Here is a 22,108-nt window from a genome sequence, read left to right as displayed (position 1 = left end):
TACAGGCCTGCACAGGATTTGAATCTAAAGCTAACTTGTGAAGTTTGGTTTCAACTCTATCTTGCATTAGTTAGAAGTCAGTTTTAAGGACTTGAATCACATTGCCCTTTTTTGCTGTCTTGTCTTGTTGCTAGTAGGAACTATAGCGTTAAATTGTTATCAGTGGTGTCAGAGATTCTCACCTGAAATGGAGACCCACATTAGCCAAGGATGCTATTAATTTCATTTTGCTTCAGAAAGTGGTAAAACATTCTATTGGGAGTGAAATATACTCATGAGGGAACATTAAAAAGCAGGCTCTTAAATATTCAAATTACATTGATTTTATTTTTTCTATGGTTAAACAAAAGACCTAAGTAATAGGTATCGGGGAAAATACCATGTTTTTAGAAAAAGATTCTCTTTTATAGAAAGAGTTTGTTCATACTGTGTGAGGGAAATCTAGAGGGAAATAAGAAAATAATCTTTGCCTGCTGTTGGATTTGGTGTTTGTTTATTTGAAGACAGTGAAGTAAAAGGATATTTTGAAGGACTGAATACTAAAAAGCTGTTCTTTTGACTTAGAACAGCTAAAAAAGAAAAAAACAAAACAGCTTCAGGGACCCCTAAAAAACATTATCAAAGTAATTGTATGGTGCAGCACACCACTACTATATAAAGTGAAAATCTACTTAAATTGAAAAATTCTGCTTCAAGATGCTCACACATTGGCTGTTTCTTTTTCTCGCACATTATTTTATTATGGAGGCTTTTAGGGACAGGAGTTTCCAATTCCTCATAATTCCTTGAATCAAATCATTTGGGTACCCATTTAGCAGATGATGAAATTGAAGCATAGAGAGGTTGAGTTTCTCAGAATCACCAACTGAATCAATGGCACAGATAAATTCAGAGTTTGAGTTCACAGTCCATTGCTGGCCTATTGAATTGTGCTGCCTCATGGAAACTGTGATTTAGGAAGAAAAATTAATTTTTTAGAACAGTGTATTAATCTGTATCCAGGCTGCACTGTCTTAAGATTTGCTTGTGATATTTGAATCTATCCAAATTTACCTGACTTCAAAATGAAAGTGAAGGAGGGCAGGGAACCTTATGAGACCATCCAATTGCTCATAAGCATGTGCACTGCCAGGGCAGTCTTAAAGGTCTTCATGCCCATTTACTAAAGTGTAGCAACTTATCTATGATTATGCCACAATCAGCAACAGAGAAAATTAGAATTAGTTCTCTATTTCCTACTCAACTACTATGATCTATTCTGTCTTTGATGAAAATTGTCTTTATTATTTCAAAGCAGGAAATAGATGTGGGACAAGGTTTTTTTCTGGAGGGAAATACCTTAAAAATGTTTTCCTGTCAAAGTAAGGAATGGGGAAGGGAAAATAATGAGAAAGAAATCTGTGCATAAACACGTATTACATGTATTACAGTTACCTGTAAGAAAAATTAGAATTGTGAAATTAAAATGTAAAGCTTGAACTCTTGAATTCTGCCTTAGAAGTAAGGACTTCTAGGGATGTAAATTAAGTATGTGGTAGGAGATGGTTGAGAGAGTTGGTAATTCTTTTAGCGCTAGCATTCAGATGAAAAAACTACTTTTTTAATATGTAAACTGCAGGATACTGTATCTCTCTGGCTAGATTTCTTTTTGGAATTCAAAATGATTTTAGTGGAAATTGTAAATCTATTAATAACTGTAAGCATAGTAACAATACTCTCTTACATTTGTATAGCATTTTTTATAAAGTTGTGGTAAAATACATATAACAAAATGTACCATCTTAACCATTTTATTTCTTTATTTTTAAAAATTGTGTTAAAATGCATGTAACGTAAAATTGACTATACCATTTTAAGTGTACAGTTCAGTAGTGTTACCTATATCCACATTGTTGTGCAACGGATCTCCAGAACTTTTTCATCTTGCAAAACTGAAATTCTATCCCCATTGAACTACAACTCCATATTTCCTCCTCCCCCCAGCCCCTGGCAAACACATCTACTTTCTGTTTCTATGAGTTTAACTACTCTAGATACCTCATATAAGTGGAATCATATGGTATTTGTCTTTTTGTGACTGACTTATTTCACTTAGCATAATGTCCTCAGAGTTCATCCATGTTGTAGCATGTGTCAGAATTCCTTTCCTTTTAAATTGTACAGCACTTTTAACTTTTCAAACCAGTGTTCATATATATTGATTAGCTACACACAACTATCAGGTGAGGATAATGCTATAGTATTATGCACACGTTTTGCCCTTTTTGGGTAATTTTCCATAGAACCAATCCAGCAACTTAACTTCAAATATAAGCTAAAATAGACGGATGAGAAAGTGGAAAACTATGTATACTTTGAAGTTAATGATTTATCTGCTTTTGACCAGAAATGTAATATGGTTCTAATGATCAGATCCATAGATTACTTAGTTTACATCTCTAATCTTAAAGTGAGAAAACAGATCTAGAATAGTCGTGTAATTTGCCTGAGCATATACAACTCAATAATGGCAAAACTGGTATATTAGTTTTCTGCTGTTGTGCAACCAATTGCCTCAAATTTAGCAATTTAAAACAATGCCCATTTATTATCTCACAGTTCTGTATGTCAGAAGTCTGGAGGGGCTTGACTGGGTTCTCCGAGTCTTACAAGGCCAAAATCAAGGTGCTGGTCAGGTTGGGCTCTTATCTGGAAGCTCTAGGGAAGAATCTGCTCACAAGCTCATTGAAGTTGTTAGCAGAGTCTAGTTCATTTCAACTCCAGGACCTGTGTACCTGTTTCCTTGCTGGCTGTCAGCTCAGGGTTGCCCTTGGCTTCTAGAAGCCACCTGCATTCCTTGACACATGGCCCCCTCCATCTTGAAACCAGCAAGTGAAAAGTTCTCTGATTTCCTCTCTATTTTTAAAGAATTCATGTGATTAGATTGCATCTACCTAGATAATCTCCTTTTTGATTAATTTAGAGTCGACTGATTGGTTACCTTAATTACATCTGCAAAATCCTTTTTGCCGTGTAATGTAACATAATCTCAGGCATAATATCTCATCACAGTCACAGTTCTAGCAATTAGGGCTGGAAATCGAGTTGGAGGAGAATTTTGGAATTCTGCCTACCACAACTGTGATTAGAACTCAGGTTTAACTCCCAGTGCTTTCCACTGCACTGCACTGAATAGCTAATCTTGTTTAAAGTAGTTTTATTTTAATATGAGTTGCTAATATTTACCCATGTAGAGCAAAATTTTAAAAAGATTTTAAATCAGCAAGGAAACTGGCTTCTGTGTCAATTGAATGTATTCTTCTGGCTATATCTCTAACCATAGAGACTAATGCAGTCAGGTTAATAGTATTTGGCTTCCAATAGGTCTTGCTCAACTTCCTAAGCTCTCCTGAGTTGTGATATTAACACCATGCTCCTGCATTTTCTGATTGACATTCAAACTTGAAATGTTAACTATTGAGATCATCATGGGATTACACACAGACTGACAATTACCAATGGGACTGAATTTGCCAGATATGAAAAACAATATGTTGGCTAGTTGTAATAGGCTCCCTAATGCTGGTACTAAAGTGCCCTTTGCAATAACCATTAAAGAAAGTCTGTAGGATGATACAAAGTAAAAGGCAGTGGCCTTTCAAAAAAACAGCAGCAGTTACAGTGGGTTATACTGAAGCATTTCCCAGGCAGTGGAGCTTGGCAAAACATGTCCCCAGGAACCCTAATACCTTGAAGATGTTTCACAATGAAAGGGTTCTAGGGTCAAATACTATGCCTAGAAGGTAGTGAATAAATTCGTCCAGCTGGAGTAGAAGACTCATTTAAGAAGTAATTGGAGGGCCGGCCTGGTGGCTTAGCGGTTAAGTGAGCGCGCTCTGCTGCTGGCGGCCAGGGTTTGGATTCCGGGCGCACACCGACACACCGCTTCTCCGGCCATGCTGAGGCCAAGTCCCACATACAGCAACTGGAGGGATGTGCAACTATGACATACAACTATCTACTGGGGCTTTGGGGAGAAAAAAGGAGGAGGATTAGCAATAGATGTTAGCTCAGAGCCGGTCTTCCTCAGCAAAAAAGAGGAGGATTAGCATGGATGTTAGCTCAGGGCTGATCTTCCTCACAAAAAAAAAAAAAGAAGTAATTGGAAAGAGAGAAGAAAGGTATATTGGTGCAGAGTGCCAGACTAAAGCATTTAGACTTTATTTTGTATGCAGTCAGGAAGTATTGAAGGTTCTAGAGTAAAATATGACTTAAGCAAAGGGATATTTCACCAAAATTCATAACAGTTTATGTAGAATGGATTGGAACAATGAAGCAACCTGTTTAAAATAACCTGGGCATGATGTGATGAGGGCCTAAATTAGGGTATTAGAAATAGGCGTGGATAGAGATGGAAATTTGTAACACATATTATAATGGAACAAAAATATTGGAGACTGAAAATGAAGGGAGAGGATGAGGAAGAATCAAAATTACCCTCAAGTTGATAGTTTCGGCCACCAAGAACATGCCTGTATTGCTAACAAAACAAGAGAAAGGAGGTGTGGAGAGTGGGATCTGGGGAGGCATATGTTGAATTTGAGGTACCAGTGGAATGTAGCCAAATGTGAATGTTAACTTCTTATCCATTCTCTTAATATCAGAAGTTTTGCACAGTGATATACACTTTGAATTTAAGAATGCTTTTATTTTAAAAACATTGTGTCTGATAGTGATATGATGCACCTTAGAAGGGAGAATGTTTGTTTAATTTGATTTACTAAGGTGCATTGAATCCACTGATGTTAAGAATTACACAAGCAGAACAAAAAGAGGCGGCTAAGAATTCAAGTCATATACCAACATTTCTGTTATATAATCTTTGTTAATTATACTAAGACCTTTATTCAGTCAATTTATGACAAAAAGTAAACTTGTTTAAAGGTGCTAACACCAGGCCTAGAGCACATTTAATTTAAATAGGGAGCAGAGTCAAGTAAATGAAGTATAAAATAGCTTCACAGTTATATTTTCTATCAAGTGAGTAGTCAACCTTTAAATTGTCTATTACATCAGATTTCTTTTTTTACTGAAGGAAAAAGAGAAACTCAGCATTAGCAAGGGAATTAAACACCGCAATTTAAAATAAAGCTATAAATAATTCAATTTATTACAACTATGAGATTAATGCATAAACATGAATCGCTCTACATGATCCTTGATGTTGTAATGCATGATCCATTAACAAGTACAGGTTTTCCTTCATCCCCTAAACACTCTTATGTTAAAGATAATTTCCTTAACTTTCCTAACTTTACTGGAATGCTGATGTTGATGCTTTTAATATATATGAATTTAAGTTTTGGATATGCTTGTAAGAACTGAAAAGGGGAGTAAATGGTAATGAAATATAAATGATCTTGCCTCTGCTGTTTTTTTTGTTCCTTGTATTGATAGCTCCTAGAGACATGGTGAGCCATACTTTAAGTTCCCATGAACCAAGAGCTGATTGACGCCCAGTTTAACATAAGCACCATTTTATGAGAGTTACCATAGTGACCAAGTTCCAGTTATCAGCTTGAACAATTTCGTATATGATTAATGTTAATTGCCCATTTTGCATGGATGACTTTTTCCCGGTTGCTGAATTGGTTACTGCTGCCTTTGATCTGGTTGGGAATACAATCCCGTGCAATAGTTAGACAACTGATCAGTTTGCCAACACTGGAAGAAGATGGATTCAGGTTGCTGTGAGGTCAGAGTTTGTTTCTCTTCATAAACACTGAAAGGTCAGGTAGAGTTTAACTACCACTGGCATCCTTGAAATGTTGTAATAAATGTCAGACCTAAGAGATTATTATTAATCCATGATGCAATTAAAAGTCTTACTCTTCTGGCAAAAAGAGATTCTTATTTAATTTAACAAGCATGTCGAAAGTCAGAGCAGCATTCTCACAGTCAGGTAAACAACACCTTCAGAGCTAATGTCATTCTTGGTTTTCTTGGCTTCTAAAGTAAGTGAAAAAAAATGACACATTCAGGGACTATCCCAAGGGATTTTAAATATCAGTGATAGCTTTGAAAAGTGAATCCCAGGTCAGTGCTAACAGCTTGCACTTCAGGAATCCAATTGCAGTGATCTTTACAAGTTGCTGCTAATACCACCCTTAACTGCCACTGTATCCTCAGCAATTTGTTCAGTTTGTCCCAGAATATTACACGTGTTTTTTAAAGAGTAGTAGGCCAAGCTTTCATTGAAGAAGATGGCATGACTTGTGATTCCTCACTAAATCTTGTGCTGGCCATATGATTTATATTAAATATCTTGAAGGCTCATGACATCACTAATTAATTTATTAGCAAGACTTTTTTCTTTGAAACAACAAAATCCTTTACCTTACTCAGTTGCTTACTCCTTGATTCGTATACAAATGGCTGATGACATGAAATAAAAACAACTCCAACAGTGGAATTTCATAATCTTAGTGAGCAAAGTATCAGCTACTTTATCTGTTACAATGGAATAGATATATCACAGAATGTGTCATATCTTGACACCAGAAGACCTACTGAATTTCTCTCTTAGGGAACTTCCAACTCTACATGGTTTATAAACTGCGAGGTAATGCTCTGATGGTAATCCACTTTAACTGCAGAAATACAAAACATTGTTGATATATATTTCAAGTTGGTTTATTCTTCAATCTCAGGAAGCTGAGTTACCATTTCATTTCTTTTAAAGAATTTTACAGAATGAAGGAGAACATACATAGGATAAATTACGTTCAAGGATGACCTGGACCCAGAGAAAATCGTGAATCTTTGGTATAATTTCCCTCCAAATCACCTATAAATGTTACACCTAATGTTGATTCTATAAAGCTGAAGCTCTCAAAGATTTAGCTGAGCTATTTAATAAAAGTTTTGCTATTTCATGGGGTCGTTTGCCTTGTACCTTAACAACTTTCATTTATGGTATTCACGGGTGATACATCCACTGAGCCATTTGGGTGGGAACTTTAAAAAAAAGGCCTGTTTTATTTTACAGAATACAAATAACCTTGTAATTAAACTGAAAACAAATAATTGCCAACAAGCAATTATCATTCAATTAAAGAGTAATTACATGGTTATTTGTGCCCTGTAAAATAAAGCATTATTGAAATCAGTAATGCAATCAATATTTTAGCAGAAACAGGATGCTGCAATGATGGACCTTTCAACCTATGCTGATTAAATTGTCATCCAAATAACAGTTTCCTAGTTAAATTACCACATGTTTATTTGTCTTGATTAATATGCAAATATCTGCCTGATGCTAATAAAGCTCTTAAAGATAAGAAGTATGGCAGGATCATCTATCAAGAATGATCTTTCCCAACTTTCTACAGAGTCCTCCATAGTTTTTCATCGTGTTGTCAGGCTTGTATTCTTTGAAAGGAAATGTAGGAATGTTAGTGCTAGGAGTGTCTTACTACAGAGGATCATTAGTTCTAAAAGTAAGAATAAAGCTATCTTACGTTAGTAGGAGTTCTATTGATTATAAAGCACATTCACCATCTTGATTCTAATTAATTTACTCTAGGGGCCCAAGTCTTCTTTCCAAGAATAAAAACAGAAGCATCTGAATGTGATTTTTGCTCACTGATAAATTTAAACAAGTTTGGAAGTAGATATCACACAGTCATACTCACTAAAGAGTTAATTTTAAATAACAGATCAAACACACATCTCTACCATTAGACCATAAGCTCTTCAAAGACAGAAGCCATTCTAGGTTCTCACGATATATCAATGAACAAACAGACCAAAACCCTGGCCCTTGTCAAGCTTACATTTTAACCTCTGTGATCCTGATACCTAGTACCATGCCAAACACACACTGAATGGGCACTTAGTGCACATTTGTTTACTAGATGATTGAATACGTGATATTGCCACTGAGATGTATAACTGACTCCAGGGACCTTTAGTCCTTGAGTGGATCTTGAAACTTTTTAGGGCCTTTCAGAGATAACAGAGTGGCATCTACCCTTCTTTCACCTTGTATATAGTCAGATTTGAATGGATCATACTTTGAGGCTCCTATAATTGTTGTAGAGTCCAGGACTTAAAAATGATTACCTGATGATTAAATGATGCAACTGGTTTGCTATTCATGTGATCAAGGAGAATAGAGCAATCTAAGGAATATTTGGAAGCTGTAGCAACAGTGAAATAATATTTCCTATTATTATTAATTAATTGATTTAATTAACCATTTGTCGGACCCTACTGTGTGCTAGATACTATGAGAATTGCTCAGGATACAGTGGCAAACAACATCAGACATGTATACTGCCTTCATGGAACATACATTCTAGTTGAGGAAACTCACAATTAATTATACCAACATCATAAAATTATAAACTTGAAAGAATGTTAGGATGGAGAATATGGTCCTCCTTGTTTATAGCATATGTAGTAGATACTACCAAGCCATTTGTAACATAAGTTGTGAATTCTCCAGTATAGATCTGATGGTGGGAAATTTGACCAATTTTTTCCAATCTTGGAATTTAAGGTAGAACCATCAGACTAAGAGGGCTCTAATGCATCCCAAGCCTCAGTCAGCTTATTGGAAAAGAGCTACTTCAAATTGTGAGATTGACCGAGAAATTTGGAACAGAACTTGTTAAACCGTATGGCTTTCAAAGTATGCTATCAACAGCTGGCATATCATATGGAAGTAGAGGGAGTATCAGGTTGCTTACTTCTGGAGGCAGCCTGTCTAAAAGCGATCATGAGCATGAAGACAGCACTGAAATGTTTATGTTGAAAAAGTACAAAGAGTAATCAGGTGGACATGAATAAAGTTAGTAGGCTTGAGTTCTGACAAATGGAAAGACACAAAGAAGCACTTAGAAAGGACAGATTTGCTGTGGATTATTCAACAAAATAACATGCCCTCTAATGACTGGATATACCCTGATGGACATTGTTCAGTGATTTTGGGGTTCTTTAGGACATTTGAAGTAAATAACATATTTTTCTTGTCACTATTCCTTAAAAGAGTTAGGAAGCTATAAGATAGGGCAAGGGCAAACAGGATAACAACACTGAATGAAATAAAATAAATTATGGCCCAGAATCCAGTAGAAAAAGGGAGAGGAGAGTCAGTTTATAAAATTGAAATGTTAGATGAGAAAAACAGAATCTTTCATGCTAGATTGATATATAATATTGATATACAATGAAAGAAAATAACACCAGCACAGAGTATGAAAAATGAACTGGGTAATGGTACCTCTGTGTAAGGTTGCTGGAAGTTGTCTTCATTTAAAAGCAGAGTTTGTCTTACATTGATGGAGCACTTTGCTACTGCAAAGTTGATAGAGTGAGGTTTAACTTAAATTTCTTTGTGAACTAAAAGTCATTCTGGAAATGTTCTCTATCTGAACCTCATACATTTTTGTGGCTTGGGTTATTTAATATAGTATTTTGCAATATTTTGTCAAAATCCTATTATTCAGCTTTGTAAAGTGCATTTCTACTAAAAAGCAACAGCAATATCTTAGGCAACATTAGAATGTAATATTTGAAATATATTGGGTGACTTGAGAATGACTTGATCCTAATATTCGATGACTTATAAGTCTCTTCATCGTGGTGACAGCTTCCAAATGATGTATTCAGTACACTGACTGTATTAGGGTACAAGATGGAGGCCAGATACTGACTTTCTATTTCATTATTTTATGGATTAACATTTGCAGCTGCAATTCCTGAACTGTTCACAGTGGGTGAGGAATGTGCAAATGGAATAGGTTAGGTTAATGTTATAAGTTTAGCCTCAACTCATCAGTTAAAAACACCAATCATTCTGTGAGAAAAGACAGCCTAGATTGCAAAGGTGGCACGTTTTGTTAGTGCAGCCACTCCAAAAGAGTGCACTGCTGGTTATAGAGCCTGGTTTAAAAAATAGGTAGGAGAAAACCTGCTGAGGGTGGGAGTCCCTTGTTCCTTGTGGGCTCCCAGCAGCTGTGGAAATACTAATAAACGTCGGGTCTTATTCTGCGTCTCTCAGCTCTTTACCCCTCACCTCTGGCATGCTGGGCAGAGACTTAATCACTTCACATTCTATAGAATCTTAATTCCGTGAGTCACTTTCTCCGATCTGAGTAGCATGTGTTAATACCAGGGATGAAGTGTAGCTTTAAGAGCAGTGGGCAACTTTGGGTTTCTCACAACAAAAGCTGTATTGCAAAGTGCTGACTTGTAAATGGAATCTAAACTAGAAATTGGTCTTTTATGGTTTTAATGTTTGCCATAACTGTGTTGGGAAATTTAGTGGAGAGGAAAGTATTAGTCTTTTAATAATCAATGAAAATAATCTTTAATATACTATTCTATCACTCTTGACAATTAGACGAGACTTAGGAGGCAAATGTAGCAAGTGATGGTATTTCCAACAAGAATACATTTTTAACCTGATCTTTGTTTGTCTTTTTTTCAACAGTTCAAGGCCTGGCAGGCCTCCTAAGCGTTCTATGGGAGTGTTGCAGGACAATGCTCACCTTCTGCCCCATTCAGTCCCAGGCCTCTTATCACCAGGACTTATCACTCCGACAGGTAATAAAATCCATCCAATGATCAGCTTTCTCTCTTCATACTGCCCAGTATTTGAAATAAACTAATATTGATCTCACTGCCCTGTCCTTCAGAGCTTTTCAAGCTCTACTAGAGGTTACATTATTGAATTTTTTGAGTATTCATGAAAACAGTTTACTCCAGTGACTCAAATCAAATGGACATGACTTTTTAAAAAAATTGTCGTTTCCTTGCAGAAAATCTCTTTCAAGTCTTTATTGTGTGTATGTATTTATGTTTTTGTGTGTTGGGGCAGGGATGGGGGGAGCACTGGCCAAACTAGCATTGTCTCAAAGCCTTCTATAGGATGCAGCATACCTGCTTACTTATATGTCTCAGTAATATTCTTTTGTTTTCAAGGGTTCTGGGCATCTGTGTATCTTGTTCGAGTTATTACTATAGGTTAAAAAGTAGAAAGAAGATGCATTCCTGATAGAGAAACCTTTTGATTAGAAAAGAAGAAAGTGCAGGATGTTATTGTCTTAAATAATGATTCAGTGTTTTTCGTTGAACATTGTGATAAACAGTGCTCCCATAAAAATACCAGTTTCAGAAATTAGCATTGAACTTTTTTGATTCTCTAAAAAAGAACCTAAAAGTGCACAAAACACTTAAAAATAAGCTTATTATTTCTCTAATTGAACCTTTAAAAATCATTAAAGCTATTATGTGGTAGAAAATGAATTTAATGACAATGAGATCTTTATACTTTCAATGCTACAAAAAGTTGTAAAGTGTTTTGTAAAAAGTTGTACTGTGTTTTGGGTATTAGGTCCTAGGTAATGCAAAATTATATGAGTAGCAGTCCTTGTCACAGTAGAATTAGAGAGAACAACATGTGAATTAATAATTGCGTTAAAGTCTGATAGAGACTATAATACAAGTACATACAAGGTGCTACAAGATCACAGAAATGGAAGCAACTAAATCAATTAGGCAAGTTGGGTAGTGCTCAGAGAGATGGAAACTTTGGAGCTATGTCTTGTAGGCTTAGTGTTGGACAGATGGAGAATGGGGAGAAAAACATTCCGGGTAGAGAAAAGAATATAGAGAGATATACACTGATGAGAAAGAGCCTAGTGTCCTAGGGGGAATAGCAATTAAGTTGAAGAGACTGGATCAGAGATTTGAAGTGGGAGACTCATAGGTGATATGGTTAGAGTAGAAAGGGTGGGAAAAGCCATTTTTTTTTTTGAGGCAGATCAGCCCTGAGCTAACATCCATGCCAATCCTCCTCTTTTTGCTGAGGAAGATCGGCCCTGAGCTAACATCTATTGCCAATCCTCCACCTTTTTTTCCCTTTTTCTGCCCAAAGCCCCAGTAGATAGCTGCATGCCATAGTTGCACATCCCTCTAGTTGCTGTATGTGGGACACCGCCTCAGCATGTCCGGACAAGCAGTGCACGCCCGGGATCCGAACCCGGGCCGCCAGTAGCAGAGCGCGTGCACTTAACCGCTAAGCCACAGGGCCGGCCCCCTAAAGCCAGCTTTTTATTTATCATGTTTAGCAGTTTACGATTTTTTCCTATTGACCAGTGGTTTTCAAAATGTCTTTCAAGGACTTTCCTTACTGGCTGATGTGGAATTGGGGAAGTACTTCCAGGTTCCCCACTTCTGTCTCAGAATTTTACATGTTCTAGTTCACGTAGAATTTTGTTTAAATAAAAAAACCTGGGCCGGCCTGTGGCTTAGCGGTTAAGTGCGCACGCTCCACTACTGGCGGCCCGGGTTCAGATCCCGGGCGCACACTGATGCACCGCTTCTCCGGCCATGCTGAGGCTGCGTCCCACATACAGCAACTAGAAGGATGTGCAACTATGACATACAACTATCTACTGGGGCTTTGGGGAAAAAAAAAAAAGGAGGAGGATTGGCAATAGATGTTAGCTCAGAGCCGGTCTTCCTCAGCAAAAAGAGGAGGATTAGCACGGATGTTAGCTCAGGGCTGATCTTCCTCACAAAAAAAAAAAAAAGCTGGGTAGGTAAAAGGAACCACTGCTAACTAACTGAGCAAATGTTCTAAAAACAATTGCAGTGGAGGATAAATAGCAATGAAGGCAATGAAAGAAAGATGTGTCAGCTGCTACAGTTCAAAGGGAGAGATACTGAGGACCTGAACTAAGGAAAATTCAATAGAATGGACAAGAGGTTCAGAGTGGTTTAGTAATTAGAATTAATCAAACTTAATAATTGATCAAAATCAAAGGTGAGAGGATGACGTCTAGGATGATTCATGTCTAGCCTGGGTGACAAGTTGGATGATGGGCTGATTAGCTAAGATAGAAAATTTAGGAAAAAACTCAAGCTTTGGGGGCTTAGATAATGATTTTTCAGACTTTAAGTATTTGTAAACAAATTCTGATACAAGAAGAAAGTAGTCTTGTGTATATAAATGAATATAGAAGGGATAACTGCCTGAAATATATCTTGGCACTCAATAAATGATAATCTATTTTTTGACTTCTAAAATACATTGACAGAGCCTAGAAATAATACCATATAAATAATCAGATCTGCATCTTGATTTTGAAGGAATGTGTAGATGAAAGAAAAAAAGGATTTTAAATTGTCTTTAAGCTAATGTACTCTTGAGTAAACTTCAGTACCTTATCTGTTGAGGAAAACCTGTAATATATATTAAGTTCCCATTATGTACCAGGCATGAGTGCTAAATATTTTATATACACTTCATTTAATCTTCATAATAGCTTTATGAATATTGTCTTCATTTTTCAAGTAAATAATATATGGCTCAGTGATTTTAAATTAATTGCTTAAGGTTACAAAGCAATTGAGTGGTAGAACTGGGTTTCAAACCCAGATCTTTTAAACTCCAGAGCCCATATTCCTTCATCATTATCCTGATGTCTTTAGTACATGTGACAATCCAGTTTGAGGCTTTCATCTCCTTCTAATTTACTTGGTATATATACTTCACCTCCTACAAGATAGTGGAGCCTCCTTCCTTGGATTAGAGCCTTGGCCTTCCCTCTTACAAGTTGGAGTTACCACAATAAGAGCCATTGAAACAAAACTTCTCAATTCACCCTTTGCTTGTGCCTAGAATGAGATGATAGAGATAGATAAGGGATTGAGTGGGGAAAGGCATGAGCACTTCTGTCTAAAAGACAGATAGCAGAAAAAACATTAAACAGGGGAAGGAGGAGGAATCTGCACAGCTCTACGGTAATTCCTCTCCTTAGTTTACAAGAATTTATTTTACATGCCCAAGAATATTCTGCTCACCTATATTTAAATATAAGAATAAAAATACTCTGTCAAGGCAAGTAGAAATAATTCTGGGATTATGCATTATTTTGGATTAGACACACCGCTTCGCTCCTCCATTGGCGAAGATAATTGAGATAGAATCAATTCTCAATTTAGCTATCAGCAAGTTTCATATTTGACATTATACTTACTATGCATTACAAACTTAACCTTTATTAATTTTATTTAAAAGTACTTTTGAAGAATTCAGCTAAAATTTTTTTTTTTTGTGAGGAAGATCAGCCCTGAGGTAACATCCATGCTAATCCTCCTCTTTTTGCTGAGGAAGACCAGCCCTGAGCTAACATCTATTGCCAATCCTCCTCCTGTTTTTCCCTTTTTCTCCCCAAAGCCCCAGTAGATAGTTGTATGTCATAGTTGCACATCCTTCTAGTTGCTGTATGTGGGATGCAGCCTCAGCATGGCCGGACAAGTGGTGGGTTGGTGTGCGCCCGGGATCCAAACCTGTGCCGCCAGTAGTGGAGCCCGCGCATTCAACCGCTAAGTCACGGGGCAGGCCCCTCAGCTAGTATTTTTAATATGGTCTGTTATGGGTTGAGAATTATCCTTTTTTTTTCCAAATGATTGTTGAAATGTGTTCCAGTACTTTCTGGTTTCAGGTCCTTATGTCTCAAAATACTTTTTTTTTTTTGGAAAGAAAGAGATAATGTTATATAGCTGTGTATAATTTTATATACAACTGACAAATTAATTATGGAAAAGAGTCTGCTGCAACCTTCTGTTTCAATGTCATATATGTGGAGAAACCCCTTTGAACCCTGCTAAGTTTGCCTAAGTAATGGAACTTGTTCTATATTTGTTTATATTTTTTCTTTCCATTTATAACTTGAAAATGGGTTTAAAGGTAACAAAATAGAATGATTATGGTGTCTCTTTTCAGATACTGTGATGTTCTGTATATTATTTTTGCTTTTAAATTGTTGTTTTCCCTCCAGCAGTTGTAAGCAAAAAAATGCAAGTGAAAAGATTTAGAAATTGTTACGGCATCATCCTTAGATTTATTTAAGAAGAGTTCTCAATTTATTCATATAGCTTGACATGTAAATCTTTTAAAATGCATAATAATATCGGTTTTATGCTATAGGTTTTATCTGCTTAGCATAAGGGTAATTTATTTTAATTTCTATTTTATATGATTTTATTTACTTTTTTTATTTGTATATATTTTTTTATTTCAAAGATGTTTATTTTGCTCTTGGTTATATTTCCCCCCAAAATGGAACCTGATTCATTCAAACTCAACTAATTCAGAATTTGAGATAATTCAGGCAGTGACTATGCTAAAGTCTCTAGTATTAATAAAAGTACTTTATTTAGGGGCCGGCCTGGTGGTGCAGCGGTTAAGTGTGCATGCCTGCTGCAGCGGCCTGGGGTTCGCAGGTTCGGATCCCGGGTGCACACTGATGCACTACTTGTCAAGCCATGCTGTGGCGGTGTCCCATATAAAGTAGAGGAAGATGGGCATGGATGTTAGCCCAGGGCCAGTTTTCCTCAGCAAAAAAGAGGAGGATTGGCATTGGATGTTAGCTCAGGGCTAATCTTCCTCACAAACAAAAAAAACGTACCTTATTTAGCAAATTAAAACTATAAACAATAAATGTATATGTGTGTGTCTGTGAATGTGCATGGGTGTAAGGTCATTAAAATACTTGGGAGGTTTAAATGTACTTAGGTACCTAAAAATTACTTTAGCAAGATCTGTTTCTATACAAATAATCAACATACTAATTACTGATGGTGTCTTTATTCACTAAGATAGGACCCATAGGATCTATTCTTGACAATATTGTCTGATGTTCACTTAGATATTATATCTATATAACTACAGACAGAGATATAGTATCTATCTATGTATCTATGTATCTATGTATATCCATCTCTATTTATAGATAAAGATATATATGCTTAATTCTTTTCATGTGACATATATTTATTGAACATCTATATTGCACCAAACAATATGAGAAAACATTACAATACATTAAAATAAAATTCATTTTGTGAGTCAGAGTTTTCTCCAACTCCATCTAGCCGTTTCCCTAGTTGTTATAAAATGATAAAGTTTGACTCTGTTTTGCCTTCATATATTGAACTGCTGATATTGTCATCTCATGTTTCTGTCTCTGTTCCTATTGTATAATTCATATCCTAATTCCCTGATAGCACAATACATAATAATCCTGTTTTCTAGTATTTTCTGTAAAATCTTTTGAGCTATAGGGGGAAAAAGAAGAGGGAATATTATCCCTATCTTGCTCTGCAGCTCTGCAGAAGTGCTAATATCCCTGGATCATACTGAAAGGATGGATTAGTTGTGTGTGCCTTTGAATTTCCCCAAAGATGACTGCTCCCCTTTCCTCAGCTTATGAAGCATTTCGAATAGACAGATGTGGAATTTGGCCTGAGAGAGATTTAAACTGACAGCTTACAAGGAAGTAATGAAGTGCTTCAGACGAAATTCCTGTAGTGTTCATTCCTTAAAAGGTAGTGGATTGTTCAGCTGTTTTTTCTTCTAGCTCTATTGTAGCAAAATACTTTTAGGAATTTCAGCTGCCATCCAAGTCCCCGAGTAACTTGAGCCTGTGAAGAATCCAATCCAGTAATAGTAGCTATAACACTCAACTCACCATTGGCAGAGCCATAAGTAGCATCCTGTCAAGTCTTGGCAGTGTGATGTTAACTTCATGATATGATATAATGCCAATTAGCCTCATTGCATCATTGGAATCAGTGTCCCTCCCTTTTCACGATGTGTTTCGTATTCTTACTTAGTATGGATGCTAAGAAGTGGTCATAAAGAGGACAGAGAGACCCTAGGCCATTCTTTTGTGTGTGTAAAAAGGAGAGATCAATCTAGAAAAAAAAAAAAGAAACCAACGTCTTCGATGGTTGACTTAAAAACATTTCTGTTTCTATGACTATTTGGGGGTTTTTCAATGAGTAGTATTGTAAAGCATGCTTCATGTCACACAAGTGGTAACTGCTTTTATGTCATTACATTTTCCTTAAGTTATTTCTTGTGTGCTCAGGAAGAACCATTGGCCTAATAGGAGCCAGAAGTTAGGTTAGTAATATTTCCTAACATAGAGTGGAGTTTAGACTAACATGCAATTACAATTTCCCAACTAAATAAAAAGTTTAACTATATCAGTTTAATAACAAGAACTCCATTCATTATATTGGCTGAATCTGGGTTTCCCAAACCCCACTTGTTGTGTTAATGTCTGTCAGTACTTTTTCTCTATACGTATTATAGTTGTTTTAACCTAAAAATGTCTTCATCCAATTTTTTCAGACTCCTGCCAATAATTTTTGTCCTGCTGGTGGCTCATAGAGCAGAAGCCATTGCTTATTTCCAACGTGGGTGGAGGGGAAAACTTGGAATTTAAGCAAACATTACAAGACAATGGTGATGGTGATGATGATGATGATGACGATGATAATGATGATGATGTTAATGATGATGATAAGCTATATAGTGTTTTATAAAGCACTCCCACATCTTGAATGCATGTCTATGTGTATGCATGTAGCTAAACTTTAAGTTTAAAAGGAACGATTTTCAAATGTTTTCTCATTTGATACTCTCAGCAATGCTGTAACTTAGCATTAATATTTCTGATTAGCAGATAAAGAAAATGAATTTTCAAGGAGTTAAATGACTTCCTCCAAATTTCAAGATAGTATGGAGTGGAGCCAGAATTTCAAAGTCTGGGTCTCTTGACCATTAATACCATACCTTTACAAATACACTGAACTATATCTTTTATGCAAACACTTGGTATTGAAAATTTAGGCTATAAATCTTCAGAATCATATAAGAACTGCTTAAGTTAAATATGAGAGATAAGATGTCTGCTGTTTCGGAAGTAGGCAGTTCTTGGAATAATCCACGTAATTAATCATTGGTGATTGTATAACTTCAACAAAATAAAACTTTGATCGTTTCTTTTTCTTTTTTGATCATTCTTATAGTAGTTTACAGTGTGGGGCAGCTAGTATAATTAGATGTGGCTATAAATTTTCTTTCCAAAAAATATAAAAACAATCTTCTGAATGATTGCAACCTACTTTTCCTGTAGAGAAAGTAACAGTTATAAATTGTTTCTTGTGACAATTCTTGAGTGAATTACTTTGATATATATGGCTAATGAATTAATATGATTAAGTTAATGAGAAATAGAAATGTTGCCAAACTCCACTAGTCCGGCTGCAATGCTGCTCCACATTTACAGTTCTAGTTTCCCCCTGTGTTGAGAGGATCACTGGTGACTACACACTGTCATTGTGATAAATGATATACCCCACAGTGCCCTGCTTTCCATCTGGTCAATCCTCAAACCATCCCCAAATGAGAGAGCTCATAAAAATCACATAGTCACAAGCCAAGTCTAGTGGCTTATAGAAAGACACATTTGCATCTCCAGGGCCCATCCCCCAACCCCGTTTTCCCCATCATACACAACTTACATGAAATGAAATACACAACTCTTCACCTACCACATGTGTCACTCCTTCAGTGTCTGCTCTTTATGCTGGCTTGCTTTTTCCCAGAGGAGAAAGAGTACATTTAAATAGCACAATAAAACTTTCCATTGTACAATATGCCTGACAGATGATAAGCTGCCTTGTCACTACTTTATTTTATTGGAGGCAGTGGCTGGTTGTATTGAAATAAGCCATTATATTAAAGCATGTAGTTAGGTTAATCAAAAAATATTCAGTATAGTTATTAAAAAAGATATTGAGTATCAATCATTCAAGGAACCCTACAGAGCAAAATGCATTTCCTATCATTTTCTATTAAAGAGGTAAAGGGTATTAAGATTTAGCATTTTTGGCATCATCTTCATATTGTGACCAGAAATAAATAACAAAAAGTAGCCTTAATACCTGGTTCCCATCTTTAAAAAAATCTATAGACCGTAACATATTCTGCCTTTATTATCAACCAAAATTTGGGGGTAAGGATCAGTTACTGTGGTGTGGATGGTGGTGTAAATGTTTTGTGTGACTTCCTGGCTCCCCTTTTTGCAATGTATAAACTCTGGATCATGTTTTGAACTCATTTTATTTATATTCAATGTAGGCAAAATCCTGAGAGTTCTCAAAATGGCATTTTTTTTTCCTAAGGAAGATTCGCCCTGTGCTAACATCTATTGCTAATCTTCCTCTTTTTGCTGAGGAAGATTTGCTCTGGGCTAACATCTGTGCCAATCTTCCTCTATTTTGTATGTGGGTCGTCACCACAGCATGGCCGCTGATGAGTGGTGTAGGTCTGTGCCTGGGAACCAAACCTGGGCCACCGAAGCATAGTGCACCAAACTTAACCACTAGGCCGTGGGGCTGACCCCCAAAATGGTGAAATTTTTATTGTACATTTGTACACACTCCTGAGTCTATGTAGATAATGCCAAAATGTAGAGCTTAAAAATGTTATTAATATATGCTTTTCCTCTCTGAGTGCTCATTTAATCCTTTTAATGTACACCTGAAAGTGCCAGATGAGAGTTTTTAAAAAATCTTTCTGTAAAATAAATCTGGGTTAGCAAATCATATGACATACTTCTTACATGATCATTAGAAATAAAACTTAGAATTCTGACTTTAAATGACAACATAAAATGGGCCAGTTAAACTTTGGCTCAGTTTTCTCTTTTCTCTGAATCCTCAAAAGTAGTGATATTTTCTTTTCAATAGTGTTACTCGTATAACCTAAGGATCAACAGAGAAAGATTATCTTTTTAATCCTATAAAAGACCCTTTTCCCCTTGCACCCTATGTGAAGGTAGGTGAACTTACTTAAATCACTGTAATAAACATAAATAAAATGGGCCATACAGGATAGCAATGAATATTAAATTGAAATCAGGGTAAGAAAGGAGAGGGAGTTTCTCATAATAGGACTAACATTGGGTAAAAAGGAGCAATTGGTAATACAGTCATGTGTCACTTAATGATGGGGATACATTCTGAGAAATGCTTTGTTAGGTAATTTCGTCCTTGGGTGAACATCATAGAGTGTACTTACACAAACCTAGATGGTATAGCCTACTACACACCTAGGCTATATGGTACAGCCTATTGCTCCTAGGCTACAAACCTGTACAGCGTGTTACTGTACCAAATACTGTAGGCAGTTGTAACACAATGGTAAGTACTTGTGTATCTAAACCTAGTTTACTTGCCTAAACATAGATCTAAACATAGAAGAGGTACAATAAAAATATGGCATAAAAGATAAAAAACAGTACACCTGTATAGGGCACTTACCATGAATGGAGCTTGCAGGACTGGAAGTTGCTCTGGGTGAGTCAGTGAGTGAGTGGTGAGAGAATGTGAAGGCCTAGGACGTTACTATACACCACTGTAGACTTTATAAACACTTCACACTTAGGTTACACTAAATTTATAAAATAACATTTTCTTTCTTCAGTAATAAATTAACCTTAGCTTACTGTAACTTTTTTACTTTATAAACTTTTTAATTTTTTTAACTTTTTGACTCTTTTGTAATAACACTTAGCTTAAAACACAAACACGTTGTACAACTGTACAAAAATATGTTCTTTCTTTCTTTTTTTTTTTTGTGAGGGAGATCAGCCCTGAGCTAACATCCAATGCCAATCCTCTTCTTTTTGCTGAGGAAGATTGGTCCTGGGCTAACATCTGTGCCCATCTTCCTCTACTTTATATGGGACACTGCTACAGCATGGCTGACACGTGGTGCATCGGTGTGTGCCTAGGATCCGAACCTGCAAACCCTGGGCTGCCCCAGCGGAGCACGCGAACTTAACCGCTATCCACTGGGCCAGCCCCTGTTCTTTCCTTATATCCTTATTCTATAAGTTTTTTTCTATTTTTGCAATTTTTCTTTCTTTATTTTTTTAGTTTTTAAACTTTTTGTTAAAAACTAAGACACATACACACACATTAGCCTAGGCCCACAGAGGGTCAGGATCATCACTAACACTGTCCTCCACCTCCACACCTTGTCACACTGGAAGGTCTTCAGGGGCAATAACACACATGGAGCTCTCATCTCCTATGATAACAATGCCTTCTTCTGAAAACCTCCTGAAGGACCTGAAGGTTTGTTTACACCAGCATCACCACAAACATGTGAGTAATGCCTTGTGCTATGATGTTACAATGGCTAAAGTGTTAATGGGTGATAGGAATTTTTCAGCTTCACTATAATCTCATGGGACCACTGTCGTATATGCGGTTTGTTGTTGAGTGAAACGTCGTTATGTGGTGCATGACTGTAATCAGTTGGTGGTTAGAAGGTCATCATATACATCTGTGGATTGCTGCCTGTGTATCATTATTTGAAAAAGACAGAAAGGCCGTTGCTACAAATACACACTTTTAAAAAAGTTTTTTTGTGGCATAACTGGAATAGAATAAACTACATATTTAAGTGTACAATTTGATGTTTTGACATATGTGCATACCCACGAGACCATCATCACAATCAAGACAGCGAGCATATCCATTTCTTCCTAGTGCCCCATACCCCCTTCCCTGTCTGCCTCCCAGGCAACCATTGATCTGCTTTCTGTCACTATCGTTTGTTTTTTCCTAAGTTTTTTATGAAGAGAATCATAAACTATGCATTATTTTTTGTCTGACTTCTTTCACTTAGCATAATTATTTTGAGATTCCAAATTTTTGTGTGCATTAATAGTTCTTTCATTTTTATTGCTGAGTAGTATTCCATGGTGTGGATGTACCATAGTTTATTTAAATCTTTCCCTCTTGTAAACATTTGAGTTGTTTCCAACTTTTTGGCTATTATGAATGACATTGCTTTAAGTTTTTGTTTACACATTTTCATGCGGATATATGTTTTCACTTTTCTTGAATAAATATGGGAATAGGATTACTTGGTTGTATGGTAAATGTATGCTTAAGTTTACAGGAAACTTTAAAACTATTTTCCAAACTTGTTGTACCATCTTACATTCCCATCAGCAGTGTATGTATGAGAGTTCCAGGTTCCATATCATTGCCAACACTTGGTATGGTTGGTATGGTTGGCCCTTAGAAATACATTCTTTAACAACCTATCCCTGAATCCTAAATTCAAGCATTTGCACCAAATACTGTCTCCTGTTTAAGGGTGAATCCTTGGATTAAGGTAAGTCATACTGATACCGAACCAAGTGGGCTCGCCTCCTGGTGAGTTAAATAGGACTCTACACCA

At 36.4% G+C, this 22,108-nt stretch overlaps 1 protein-coding gene across 9 annotated transcripts in view; it reads left to right on the top strand.

The window, feature by feature from the left end:
- DACH2 (dachshund family transcription factor 2) overlaps positions 1-22,108 on the top strand; it is a 505,289-nt gene that overhangs the window by 224,374 nt on the left and 258,807 nt on the right. For all 9 annotated transcript variants that reach the window (XM_087427018.1, XM_087427014.1, XM_087427013.1 and 6 more), the window contains one exon: positions 10,478-10,590. In XM_087427018.1, the coding sequence (XP_087283144.1) occupies positions 10,478-10,590 (113 nt within the window). The remainder of the gene's footprint in view (positions 1-10,477; positions 10,591-22,108) is intronic.

This window comes from Ceratotherium simum, chromosome X, assembly GCF_057802395.1.
Source record: "Ceratotherium simum simum isolate JZ-2026a chromosome X, ASM5780239v1, whole genome shotgun sequence".
Lineage (NCBI taxonomy): Eukaryota > Metazoa > Chordata > Mammalia > Perissodactyla > Rhinocerotidae > Ceratotherium > Ceratotherium simum.
The sequence above is the reverse complement of the archived record's forward strand: the minus strand, read 5'-3'. Positions and strand labels throughout refer to the sequence as shown.